General features: G+C 36.9%; 1 protein-coding gene across 2 annotated transcripts; it reads right to left on the minus strand.

Moving 5' to 3' along the window:
* Positions 1 to 378: 378 nt before the first annotated feature.
* Positions 379 to 13013, minus strand: LOC135204428 (adhesion G protein-coupled receptor E1-like). 2 transcript variants are annotated; one of them, XM_064234637.1, is made up of 11 exons: positions 12854 to 13013; positions 12493 to 12538; positions 11782 to 11910; positions 11305 to 11433; positions 10581 to 10703; positions 10057 to 10173; positions 7945 to 8061; positions 6955 to 7071; positions 5988 to 6079; positions 3368 to 3550; positions 379 to 677 (listed from the first exon to the last, which is right to left on the minus strand). In XM_064234637.1, exons 1-10 carry the CDS (start codon positions 12923 to 12925, stop codon positions 3521 to 3523), a joined length of 972 nt encoding a protein of 323 aa, XP_064090707.1. In that variant the 5' UTR covers positions 12926 to 13013; the 3' UTR covers positions 379 to 677; positions 3368 to 3520. The 2 variants fall into 2 exon arrangements, with proteins under 2 accessions (XP_064090707.1, XP_064090708.1); XM_064234638.1 differs by lacking the exon at positions 11782 to 11910 and having other exon boundaries at positions 383 to 677.
* Between the last annotated feature and the right edge of the window lie 1469 nt (positions 13014 to 14482).

The following is a 14482-nucleotide window of genomic DNA, read 5'->3' on the forward strand; positions in this document are numbered from 1 at the left end:
AAAGTATCACTCATCGATGTTGTAATACCATGGGACACAAGTAGATGAGAAAGAAATAGTAAATACTGATAAGTATCAAGACCTGAAAATAGAAATAAGAAGGATATGTGATACCCAACTAGATGCTGAAATAGCTCCAGCTAACAAATTAAGAAAAGTGATGGAACCCAGAACCCCACACTATAAAAACCACCCTGTTGAATGGGATGATTGTGATGGACAGTCCAAAAAATAATAATAATAACATAATAATTAAAAACAACAACAAACAATAATAATAGTAATTTCAGATCAAATTTTATTTATACAACTTTAAAAACACCTTGAAGATTGGTTGGTCAAATCTAAAAGTCCCTTGATGATAAAACTTTATTTCTTCAACTTTGAATACACATTGGAGATTGCTCAAATCTAAATGTAGCTTGCAGATAAATTGTTTACAATTTCAAAATAACCTTGAAGATTGGTAAAATATATTTTATTGCAGAAAGTAATTTGTTTTACAACTTTGGAACACCTTTGCAATTGCTCAAACTAATAGTATTGCCTTGCAAGACAAACAGCATATCTGAGCTTGGAAGTACAGGGCAGACTCGTAGCCCCAGACGAGGTCATACCAAAGCAGTTACCACTAAGAGAGCCACTGTACCCTGGGCCACGTGTAACCCAGGCCTTATCTGAAAAAAAAACCCTCTCCATAAGACAGGTCATGACCTAATAGGCTAAGTAACCCCATTGTTGAGAATTATGGATAATTTGAAATGTATTTCCTTAGATAATGTGTTACTTTTATTGTGTTTTATCTGAGGACTCCCATCAGATAAAGTCCTGATAGGCAAAGTAACCCCACTGTTGAGAATTAAAGGCTTGGTATGTGTTTCTTTAGTTCATGTATGAGTTCTATTGTTTTTTTATTTCAACTGAAAGGTTTGAGGTCCCAGTTGCAATGGTGGTCATGGATACTTTTACATAGCCAGTCGATTAGAGAAGCGCTTTCATAAGAATGGCACGAGGTTAACAATGACATGGATGTTTCCTATATTACTTAACAGAATAAGGTTTATTTCGTTCATGGCTTTTCTCAGTTTGCTTCTAAATTGTAAGGCTCAAAGGTTCAAGCGAAGATACAGTACATTACAGCCCTAAAACAATTTACCTTGGATTTTACTAAATAATTTCTATTTTTATCTACTTATCTATTAATTCGTCTTTTTTTTTCCTTTCTAATAACTGATCACTTCTGTCTCTATTTTCTGTTGTCTTCTGTATCTTTCAAACGAACACCATAATCTTTGGTAACTTGAATATCAAGACAATAATAATAATAATAATAATAATAATAATAATAATAATAATAATAATAATAATAATAATAATAATAATAATAATAATAATAATAACGTTTATATAATCTACTAGCTTTGTAAAAGTATCAATGAACATGATCGCAACTGGGAGCTGAAATCTTAATTATAAATAATTCCTAGTAACCAAGTTAACTACCTTATCACTTCTTACCCTGTCATATTGCCCAATTATAAGCTATTTTTATCAGAAACGTAAACTACTAACACTACTACTACTATGGTTATCAAAGTACATTGTTATTAAAATAAGCACAAACAAATTGGTAAAAATACAGCTGAACAAACCTCCTAGAACATTTAAAAAAGAATACTATAGTTGGTTCACCCACGTTTCTTTGGTCATCTATATTCTATTTGTATTTGTAAATGTTGCTACCATCGATCCAAAATTTATTCTAATTAAACATATCTAAATATACAACCCCAAAATGGGAGGATGTGCTTCAGACTGTCGTATGAAATAGTCCTACTACTGACAAATCCACGAAGTGGCTTAGAGACAAGCCTACAACGCAGATGGATAAGGAGAAGCAAAGGTTTCTGGAGCTCTGGAAGTTTTCTGGATCAATGGAACCTCTCGATACTAAGACGTCCCATTTCTCAAAGATTAATGACATAGAGCTCGAGACTGTAGTCGCTGACCCTGAACCCATGCAAACAATGACCCCAAGGCCTTGGCGATTAATAACCTTGAACACTTGGAAGTCGTTGATCCAGAGGCCTTCCAGAGCTATTACCCAGAGCCCCAGTAACCTGTACTCTACTTCTTTGTGCCGTTCCTTTCTTCATCTCGCTCTCACAGATGCAGGACACTAGCTAGTGAGCCTCATGGGAAGACCTAACCCTCCTAACTATAAGTCCATTCACCTGAGATCACTCATTTTTGTCCACTTCAGAGGTTTTGATTGTTTGTATAAAACAGTCTGAATTGTTTCCCAAAATGAAAAATTATCTTTAGAATGGTAATTTTTTTCAGAAATCTTGTGGATTCAAGTTGCTGAGTTGTCAGCATTCTGAATAATTTGAAAATGCGTTTATTTTACGATAATTTATGGGTATTTTGTATCAAGTTTGCTTCATTTACTGATACAAAAGCGATGAGACATAAGATAACATTGGAGAGCCCTTGTACTTTTAGTTGTATGGTGGCATTACATTTAGTTGTACTACCTCAAATTTTAAAATAGGTAGTGTTTAGTGGCTGGGGATGCTTTTTTATTGAAATTCATGACTCTCAGATACTTAGTATTTTACACTATCTAGCTTTCTGCCTGCTCTCTTCTGTATGGCTCAATTTGAGAAAATATGGTTGGTTCTGTGTTGCCTTTGGAATCATGAAAAGTCTTTATTTTTATCAAGTAGTAGTCAGTTTTTATCAGTTGTATCATAATATCAACAACTTTATCATAGTCTAAATGTTCATATTGCCATAATATTAAAACTGATTAAGTACGACTCCAAAGGTAACATAGTGACAGGTTGAGCGAGGATTAGATCTATATTCAACCACTCGTCCGCGATTCATTAGCCCAAAGGCCTCATGAAAACTTTGAATATCCTTTGACCTTTGACGAAAGACTTACGTCTGCTAATTCTCATCCAGACCAGTCTGGGTATTCTAACTTTTCTGATGCTCATACTATTCTGCCGGGATTTGTACAAAGGACATTTGTTAGCCACCTCCATCTCCCTCTCACCTTTATGTTATCTACTTATGAAATTTCCATTCGTTATCATTTCTAACTTTATCCTGCTATCTGAGTTCAAATACTCTAGTTAAAGTTATTTTCTGCAGATTAAATCTATTTATTTTACAAGCTTTGTTTTTCATTCTACCCATTCTTTGATCAACCATTCTTAGTCTTTTACTCAATTCCAATGCAAGAAAAGTTTGATAGGGTCTCATTGCTCCCATGTATTTGAAGCAGCTACCCTCACTAATCTTTGATCTTTCTAGGCATGTTCCATCATTTTCCACCAATCAACTGTAAACTACTTACCCGAAATGCCAGACAAGAGATATGAAGCCAATATTGAAAATTCTGCATCACTGTTTACTAAATGTATGGTAAGGAAGTCCCGTCTACAACGTTGCCCTGCCTCTATGAAGATCATATCTCCAGTAATGAGCTTAAAACATCTTGCAAGTTCCTTTATGAAAATTGCGCCATGTTGGCATCGCTCTGAAAATTTGGTGCAATTATTATACTGACGATATTTCTTCACATGTGAGGAACTAATACAAATGTACAAACATACTTTATGCCAAATGTTCAACGTACATTCATTTTAGCATTTTTAGTAACAAGCTGCCCGAAATGAAGAGTACATTATTTAAAGATGTGTATACAGGAAGGGGAACGACAGGTGCAATGTTTGCCATGCGACAGGTGATGGAAAAACAAAGGGGAAGGCAGAGAGTGCTGCCCATAGTATTCGTAGACCTGGAAAAGGCTTATGATAGAGTCCCACGCCAAGAGGTTTGGAGGTGTACGTGAGTAATGGGAACACTGGAGGAGTATGTGAGGCTGTTCCAGTATATGTATGAAGGAGCAAAAATGCAGGTTAGAAGCAGTGCTGGATACCAGTAAGAGTGGTTAACATCTGGGATCTGCTTCAAGTCCATATCTTTTTGACCTGATTATGGATGTGCTATCTCAAGGAATAAGAGATCAATCCCCTTAGTGCATGTTCTTTGCTGAAGACATCATGTTATGCAGCACCAACAGAGAAGTAGGGGAGTCAAAACTAGAGCAGTGAAGGATGTTACTAGAAGACGGAGGATTAAAGATCAGTAGAAAGAAGCATTTGATAGAGTGAGGCACACTGAGTTGGTACAAATATTACAAAGAATAAACGTAGATAGCAAGGACATCCGACTCATTATCAACTTATACTGTCAGCATTGACAAAACTTATCAGAATGGGTGGAAATACAGAGAGGAGTTCGCCAGGGATGTGTATTATCACCAGATCTGTTTGCAATATATGAAGAGATCGGAGGAGTAAATATTAATATCAGATACACAGATGATACAGTATTCACTGCGGACACAACTGAAAAACTGCAATCATTAGTAGACACAGTTAACAGGGAGAGTGAAAAAATGGGACTGAAAATTAATGTAAGAAAAACGTAAGTTGTAGTTGTATCAAAGAATAAAGATCCACCAAATTGTAATATACTGATAAACAACATAAGTATCAAACAATCTAACAGTTTTGTTTAACTAGGCAGTCTACTAACGCACGATGCGAGAGCAAAACAAGATATTGAGAGGAGGAATCTGATAGCTAAAAATTCTTTTAAGAATATGAAAAATCTTTTAACAAATAACAGAATTGGAACTCAAACAAGAACAAGAGCTCTGAAAACATATGTGTGGTCCACTCTCGTGTATGGATCAGCGAGCTGGACAATCACCAGGGAATTGAAAGCCAAGTTGAATGAAGCAGTGATGTGGTTTTATAGAAGAATGCTGAGAATATCATGGACAGGTAGAGTGACAAATGAGGAGGTGTTAGTAAGAACTGGAACACAGAGAGCCCTTGTAAGAGAAATAAGGAAGAGAAATGAATTTTATTGGACATATAATAGGAAGTGAGAAGATAGAGCACTTGTGCCTTACTGGAAGGATAGAAGGGAGGAGAGCGAGAGATAGACAAAGAGTAAAATACTTGGACAGCTTGGTGGGAGACTTGGATGGAGATTACACTGCAAATCAACTAATACAGTCGAAAAACCTTTTTCTAGCAATTTTTTAGGGTTAATCCTTATTTACTCAACTAGAACTGACTTTCAAAGTTTGTATGAACAAAAACTTTATGATAATTATCAAGTTCATTGTGTAGTGAATTATTTGGATGTAGAAATAACACACAGAGTGTAAGCTAGATGGAAAATTTAGAGAAATGTCATATGTCTTGGCGACAGCAGAACCAACATGAAGGTTAAAGGAAGAGTATATAAGACAGTAGTGAGACCATCTTTGGTGTTTGGAGCAGAAACATGGCTGGTAAAGGGAATGCAAGAAAAATTGGAGGCAGTAGAGAAAAAATGTTCAGGTGGATGTGTGGAGTAACAAAAATGGACAGGATCAAGAATGAAAGAATAAGAGGAACTACTAAAGTCGTAGAACTATCAAAGAAGACTACAGTGGTATGGCCATGCGATGAAAATAAGGGATGAGACTTAATGTGGGGAGGAGAGTAATGCAGATGAAGGTGCCTGAGGGTGGGAGAGCAAGAGGGAGACCGAAGCAAAGGTGGATGGATGCAATTAGAGAAAATCTGAGAGACAAACAGTTGTCGGTGGACAGTGTTCGACCAAGCCAGGTGGAGGAAAGCTATCTAAAACATCGATGCAGAGAAAGAAGATATGTTCTTTTTCAATACATCACAATCTCAATAGGTAGGTGCAAAAAGGAAAGTATTCCCTGGCAAATTCAAATCTTAGACAATCCTTCCACATTAAATTTTAATATTATCGTTTCAGACATTCTATCCTCACCATCAGTCTGGAAAGAAATATATATATATATATATATATATATATATATATATATATATATATATATATATATATATATATATATATATTTGCAGTGATGGGATACTCACCAGCACAAGCATGGCAAGTGCAATCATGGCCCAGGAGTTTATCACTACAGAATTGGTTCGGAAGGCAAGTGGCATTACACAATCATCGATATCTGAAAAAGGGACAAATATCAATGAAAGCCATTGTGAGATATTTCTTCCAAAGCAGTCCGTTATCATATTACTATATACTTATATATATATATATATATATATATATATATATATATATATATATATATAATATATATATTGCTAAATTATTTACATTTTATTAATTTAGCCTCTTTATAACTGATCTCTTTATTAATTTCTTGTTGTCCAAAGTAACATCTTCAAATGAACGTCATAGTATTCTTTAAAGACTTGTATATTAAGTCAATGGCGCCTGAAGGCTTGTTCCATACGAATAATGTTCATCATCTGAATAATAATAATAATAATAATAATAATAATAATAATAATAATAATAATAATAATAATAATAATAGTTTCCTATGTATGATTCTCAGCAACGGGTTTTTAATAATCAGCTGTAGTGATTCTTTGAAGGAATGTACACAGAACCAGCTCTATGACAAAAGGAGTTATTTTATGGAGAGTTCATTCCTCTTCTTGATAATATTACAATTTAGGTTGTGCAAAGTAAAGGGAAGCGATGGAAAATGGTATAAATTCATCGCCTCTTCTAGGAGTCTAAATGCAAGAGCAAAAACTGAGGCATAATCACATATATATCATATAGGATTGGAGACGAAGGTCTGGAAAATGAGATGGACTTGTAAAGATATACCTATCTATTCTATAATAATATAATTCCAGTGGATCTTTTTTTGTTTGTCCGCCTGGCGGGGTCCGGGGTAGGTAGGTATGGGATCAGGAGGGAAGGGGAGACACGATGGGTAGTGCCGTGTTCCAGCACAGCGTAGCACGTGCCTTCAAACTCGTCTCTAATAAAAAAAAGTTTTGCAACCTGTATCCAACTCACCAACACAAGCGCCTTCAGTCCAGTTGTAACCAGGAGGACACTGACACAGGTAACTTCCAGGAGTGTTCGTACACACGGAGATATTTGGACATGGATTGCTCAAACATTCATCGATGTCTGAAATACAGATATGGCATGTAAATAAAACATTCACCACACACACACCACATAGAGAGAGAGAGAGAGAGAGAGAGAGAATAATAACTATTATACGTGAATGTTTCTTCATTGTTTTCTAAGTGCGACTGAATCAAGATGATACAAAAAAAGACTGAAATAGTGAATTCATATCTGGCGATAGTTTCGATAACAAGGACACCTACTTTGCACATGGGTTCGCTTTCTGAGAAATTCCGGTCATCCAACAGTTGAGGGGTCCAAGTTCACAGCATTATGTAAAGTTAAGAACAGCAGACAGATTTATAAAATATTTATTGAATCAAGGAAAACAACGAAAAAATGAGTAGTTTAGCTGCTTACCGAAGCAAAGATTGAAAAAAAAAAATATGGGGAATAAAAGGGAACGCAAATAAACAGAAACGTTTGTCACGGGGGAATACGGACAGACCCGTAACATCTTGAGAAAATCGTAAATCTCTTCTTCTGTTAGCAGATAAACTGCTCATGTTTTCAGATTGATCAAAAAGTGGCTGTTGAGGAGCAAGATCCCATATGCCAGGTTCCAACATGGTTCCTAAGGGCTCACTCCACAAACACACTTGCCGGCACACTACACTATTTTCGTGAGGTGCAGAGCTTTATTCCCTATGTTTTTCATTACAATTTCTCCTTCTGTTAGCACAAAAACTGCCCATTTTTCAGCAAATATACTTCTGTGTGCATCTGTCGAAAGAAGAAACTGAAAATAGGCAGGAAAACCTACACAAATTCACGCAAGGGAGCAGTGAATTTGGACCCCTGAATAATAGGATTACCGAACTTCTTACCTTCAGCAGAACAATCACAGACTTGATAAGGCCCCGGACTTACCCACACAAGATCCCCCACTGAAATCGTATCCTGCACTGCAATTGCAGCTGAAACTTCCAGGGCTGTTGGAGCAGACGCCGTTGGGACCACAAGGACTCGAATCACATTCATTGATATCTGGTAAAAAGAGAATGGTTAGTTATGTAAGAGAATAAGTGAGCAGTGGTTAAATGCTTTTATTTGTTTATCTTTTATTTGTTTGTTTTTTTAGATAGAACTTGTGGCTTTTTTTTAAATAGAAAACCTGTTGCCATTTATAAAGTACCTAATGAATAAATACCTTTCGTCCGAATTAGGGAATGGAATAGAATGTAGAATAAAAGAAATGCAAAGGGTTACAGCTAGGGGCCGAAGTGACTCTGCAAAGACCCTTAAGCAATGCCTACCATATAATGACACTAACACCCTACGTGAATCAATCCGAACTGAACAGTTCTGCATAATTCTTCATGCTAAGTGAGATGGAGCACTAATGATAAGATCTCCAGAGATAAACGTGATCAACTGTTGCAGGTGTTGGTAGGTATGCCCCATGAATGCCATAAATTTGGTACAGAAAGTTTGAGTGAAATAGAGCTTAGTCCTTTACCATTGTGAGAATTTCACACAGCACTGCCAAATTGTAATTTTTGATATGGTTTTGTGATATATTTATGCGTTGTTTACAATGCATGGACAGTTTTTAGTTTTCCATAAAAGAAAACCGTTTAGACGGCATTTGTCTGCCCATCACCACTTTTTTGCCCGCCCTCAGATCTTAAAAACTAGTTAAGCTAGAGGGCTGCAAATTGGTATGTTGATCATCCACCTCCGATCATCAAACATATCAAATTGCAGTCCTCTTGCCACAGTAGTTTTTGTCTTATCGTATTTAAGGTTAAAGTTAGCCGTGACTATGCTTCTGGCACAGCACAACACAGCCATTACCTGTGGCTGAGTTTCATGGCCCGTGGCTGGGAGTTTCATACGGCACTGTACGGTGCATTTTTTTTTTCTAGCCTTTATCGAAAGGTCTCCCTGAGGATGATGTTCAATTAGAAACTCAAGATGTAAAGCAAAGGTGCCATACACTGTTACCCTAAAAAGCCCTTTTGTTTCTAATATGTTCATATGGAACAGGCCTGCAGTGGCCATTAACTTGATATTCGAGCTTCCAAAGAGTATAACGATAGTTACAAAGAAATGATAGAAGATAACAGGAAATGCAGAGAGAAGAGATCATTATGAGCAAAATATAAAGCAGCAAGTTGATAGATTAGGTCTTTTAAATATGAATAATAATACCGCCTATATCCTTTCCAGTTTAATATATTATGAATGGAAAATAACAGGACATACAGAAAGGAGAGATCACTTATGAGGAAAATAGAAAGTAGCAAATGATAATTTTGTCCTGTTTCATATGATAATAAAAATATAAAGCATAAAAATGGTAAATTAGGCATGTTCCATATGAATAAGGAAAATTTATAAATGATAAAGTGATAAATTAGGGCTGTTCCATATGAATAAATAAATATAAAGTAACAAATTGATACATTACACGTGTTCCAAATAAATAAGAAAAATGTAAAGTAACAAATAGATAAATTAAACATGTTCCATATGAACAAGGAAATATATAAAGTAATAAATTGACAAATGAGGCCTGTTCCATATGAATAAGGAATATAGAAAGTAGCAAATTGATGAATTAGGCCTGTCCCACATGAATAATATGATCACCCAGATACTTTCCTGTGAAATAGATTATGAATAAAGTACTGCGAAATCCAAATATTGGACGCAATGTTATTCCAGAATATCTGGGACCGATCAAATGTTCAATATACACACTGATCTTATACATTAGTGTTTTTATATCATTTCAGTAGACGAAACCTATTCACATGGAGCAAACACACCAAAGGGACCACTGAATCGAAATTCAAGCTTTCAAAGACTATGTTGGTTTCAACCTCCCACCACAGACCCCGCGCTGCAGAGATTTTTTATTTTCATCGCCCTGGGGGAGACACGAACCCGCGGTATCTGAGTGGCATAAAACGTCACTCACCACTTTACCAGCATATAGGATCCCAAATGAGAAGTTTACATGAAAGTGATACTTACCAGCACAAGTTCCGTTGACTGCTTCATACCCAGCGTTGCAGACACACTCATAACTTCCATGTGTATTTTGGCACTGGGAGTTTGGCCCACAGGGATCGCTGTCACATTCATTTGCATCTGGTGAAACGAAGAAAATCATATATAAACTATGATGGTATTGGTGGTGTTCTTATGTACTAATACTTATTTCTCTCATCCAACTTGGAAAGATGAATAAAGATATCTGACATATTTTCAACAATTTGAGACACAAATTAAGTTTTGCAAAGCTCGCTGTTGTGTTCTAGTTTCCATATAAAATCACAGTTTAACAAAAGGAACTTGTGCAAAAGGGAACCTTATTACGTGATTGTGGAATGAGTCTTCACAATAACATTTTGATATGAGGCTTTGGAGAATCAGCGAGGAAACTCTGACAAAAATGTTATCTGAAGGAAATCTAAAAGGACTGTCATAACTTGAACACCAACGACATCAAATAAACCATAAAGGTAAGAATGTATGAAATGTTCATTAACACTCACCTCCACATTGCTCAAAGCCTGCATCGCAAGCGCATTCGTAGCCTATTTCTTTATCGTGGCATGTTGAGTTGGCGGGGCAAGTGTCGTTCCCTGCTGCGCATTCGTCCAGTTTCACTGTAGGTACTAAAAGGAAAAATAAGGAAATGCAATTACTCATTTACCAGATATCTTGAAACGATCGATCACGAACGGACATGGTATATCTTATATTTGGGATCAAAGTTTAGTACAGTTTTAAAAAAATTTTAAGTCTAGAATGGAAGTCTGGAAGTCGTGTGTTTATTTTTTTTAAAGAACATAATAAGGAAGTGCCACAAAACAGCAACTTCTGAAGAAGAGCTTGAATACATACAAAAATCTTGCTAGGATATTTCTTGTAGATATATTCATATAAATGTTCTTTTTTCATAGGTTACAACGATCTAGGCAACCTATTTCTTCAATGATACTCTTTATACACCACTGTGCCATATAACTGCCCTTTTATCAAGTGGTGACACAATTCTTTGGAACTGATTACAACCTTTGGGTTAATGAGTCGAAATCACAGTCGCCCTGAATGACAGAATAGCAATGGCTATGTAAGGGGATGTTTAGCAGCGAGGTAGAGATGGTTTCTCGAAATCGTAAGATGTAGGTGAAACCACAAAATTAATTAAGTATTCGAGAAAACGGTAGGACTGCTTCGTGAACTACTTGTTTTTAGAGCACTTCTTCTTCTTACCTTTTACACAGCAGGAACATGAGGGTGTTGTGCATTCATTTGGAAAGAGGAGTCCGGTGCAGTTTCCTTTCTTCCTATTTTCGATGCAATAGCCACCGTTACGAGTGCATGCACCAGTTGGTTTACATTCTGCAAAGTGAAAAGAGTCATGTCTGAATACCTCTCACCAGTCTGTGTTGAAATAATGAAATGATGTCTTAGGGAACAGAAACAAAAGGAATCTGGATTTGCAAACTAATAGACATTTTGGAGTTCTTTGGAACTGATTACAACCTTTGGGTCAATGAGTCGAAATCACAGTCGCCCTGAATGACAGAATAACAATGGCTATTTAAGGGAATGTGTAGCAGCGAGGTAGAGATGGTTTCTCGAAATCGTGAGATGTAGGTGAAACCACAAAGTCAGTTAAGTGCTCGAGAAAACGGTAGGACTACTTCGCGAACTACTTGTTTTTAGAGCACTTCTTCTTCTTCTTACTTTTTACACAGCAGGAGCATGATCGTGTTATGCATTCATTTGGAAAAAGGCGTCCGTCGCAGTTTCCTTTCTTCCTATTTTCGATGCAATAGCCACCTCTACGAGTACATGCACCAGTTGGTTTACATTCTGCAAAGTGAAAAGAGTCATGTCTGAATACCTCTCACCAGTCTGTGTTGAAATAATGAAATGATGTCTTAGGGAACAGAAACAAAAGGGATCTTGATTTGCAAACAAATAGACATTTTGCAGTTTCGTAGTGATGAAATTTCTCTATTGACGTCAGATAACGAACAATTATTACATTTATGATATTATATTGCCCATTTATTGTGACCAGTAGATCACTTGCTCTTGAAAAATGTTGGTATGTGTTATATAATGAAAGCGAATTTACAAAGCTTATGACATAAGACGAAAGAATCCACGGATAAAACATCAAGGAAATTATTAAAGACTATGTCACATACGACAAACTCAGTCTTATTATGTGAGGATGATATCAAGGTCTTTCATACTTCTCATTTTCCACTGTGCATTGTTCAGTTCTGCTTACGTACCCTATGGGCCGGGGGTTGGGGGGGGGGGGGGTGTTTGGGTGTTTGGGACAAACAAGAAATGGCGTTATTGCAGGACTTCTTTCCTGTCCCTCTAGAGAATAAGAGATATTTCAACTTACAAAATCCCCAAGAAAAAATGAAAGGAACTTACTAGGTTTTGAAGCGTGTGTTTCCCTAGACTCGTCGCTTCCACGTTTCTGTAAGACAAAAGAAAAGTCCGTAATTGTCTTGAACTTCTGAATAAGATTCGCATTTATACAATTTAAACTAAATTGTAACGGCATTTACGAACTCATTCCTAAGACAAATCATTAGTTTCTGAAAAACAATAATTTAAACTTTACAGAGAAGAAACCATGTCTTGGAAAGGGGACATGATTCCGATTCTTGAAATACTTCATTATAGAACTAAAAAAGAAAACAATGTTATGGAAAGTCCTAAAACCCAAACATTGAATTTGTTAGCTGAAGTAACTTCAATTCAGTCTGCTAGATTAATCACGAGACTATACCTCCAGTTCGGAGATATGGCACTGCGCCAAGGCCAGGAAGAAGCCGAAAAAGAGAACTAACGCTGTCTTCATGATCACGTCAGGCAGAAACACTAAGGCAAATGCACACTAGGGTGATCCTCTGAACTCTGTGGAATGACTCCAGCTATTTCTCACCTTTTATTGGTGGTCGTAGACTTAGCCAGGTGGAACTCGCTGTGCCTGCGCAGTCACAGCCAACACCTGTGCTGGATTCCGCCAATGGCAGACCGTCACGAAGCAAGAAGACTTGTATGCGACTTCTCTGAACCATTTGAGAAAGACAGATGGAAAACTGATATCAAAAGCCCTCTCTTAATATGATGAGAGGATGATTGAAATCTTTGGAATTGGACGCCTTCTCAAATATGCTCACCAGACACTGCGAATGAGACACAATATTTATCTATGCATAAAAACTAAAATCATGAGGTCAGATAAGAATCACTTTAAGTGTCGGCTATTGTTCAAATTAAGCATTTTATCTCCTGTAAAAATAATAATAATAATAATAATACCCATAAATATACAGAGACAGGAGAATGACAAACAGAACTGAGGGATGGCACAATAAACCAATGCACGGACGGTACATGAGACAGACTAAAGCAGTGGCCAGCGATGAAACGTGGCAATGGCTACAGAGGGAAAACTCAAGAAACAGAAGGAATGCTAACAGCGGCACAAGACCAGACCCTAAGCACCAGATATATCCAAAGAATGATAGAGGAAAATAACATCTCACCCATATGCAGGAAGTGCAATGTAAAAAACGAGACAATAACCCACATAGCAAGCGAATGTCTGGCACTTGCACAGAACCAGTACAAAAAGAGGCATAGTTCAGTAGCAAAAACCCTCTACTGGAGCCTGTGCAAGAAACACCAGCTACCTTGCAGTTATAAGTGGTACGAATACCAACCTGAGGGAGTGATGGAAAACGATTAGGCAAAGATCCTCTGGGCCTTTGTTATCAGAACAGATAGTGTGATAGGTGTGAATAGACTAGACGTGACGTTGATTGATAACACCAAGAAGAAAGTACCACTCATCGATGTCGCAATACCATGGGACACCAGAGTAGATGAGAAAGAGAAAAATCGATAAGTATCAAGACATGAAAATAAAAGTAAGAAGGATGTGGGATATGCCAGTGGATTAGTGATTTTCCTGTAAAACCTTTGTCTTTGGGGATTGGCTTTTGTTGGACGTTAATCAGGGATTTGGCTATGGTATTTGGGGAGGTAAAGGGATAGATTTTCGAAGAGTCTGTGTCAACGTCTTAGTCCTGTCCAGGTGTTGGATTTTTATTATATTGTTGGGTGTCTTTCTGTTCTTGTCTTGAGGGGGTCGGTAGAAAATTACATTTGCTTTGTGAATTGCTTTCTCAATTACATGGTCAGGATACTTTAAAGACGAAAGCTGCTCACGGATTAGTTCAAATTCCTTTTCCAGGAAATCTAGGGAACAAATTCGTGTTGCACTTAAGAATAAAATGCTGGCTACGCCTATCTTGATAGAAATGTCATGTTCGTTCCCCAGATTTCCTGGAAAAGGATTTTGAACCATGAGGCATTTTCCACACCATCGGCCTCTTCATTCGGTTACACA

This window comes from Macrobrachium nipponense, chromosome 47 (assembly GCF_015104395.2).
Source record: "Macrobrachium nipponense isolate FS-2020 chromosome 47, ASM1510439v2, whole genome shotgun sequence".
Lineage (NCBI taxonomy): Eukaryota > Metazoa > Arthropoda > Malacostraca > Decapoda > Palaemonidae > Macrobrachium > Macrobrachium nipponense.

Coding starts and splice junctions, on each gene's coding strand:
- LOC135204428 (XM_064234637.1), bottom strand. CDS start 12,925: ATGAAGACAGCGTTAGTTCTCTTTTTCGGCTTCTTCCTGGCCTTGGCG. Junction 10,704..11,304: donor ATGTTCCTGCTGTGTAAAAG/GTAAGAAGAAGA, acceptor TTTTCCTTTTAG/TACCTACAGTGAAACTGGAC. Junction 7,072..7,944: donor CAGTGGGGGATCTTGTGTGG/GTAAGTCCGGGG, acceptor TCTGTATTTCAG/ACATCGATGAATGTTTGAGC.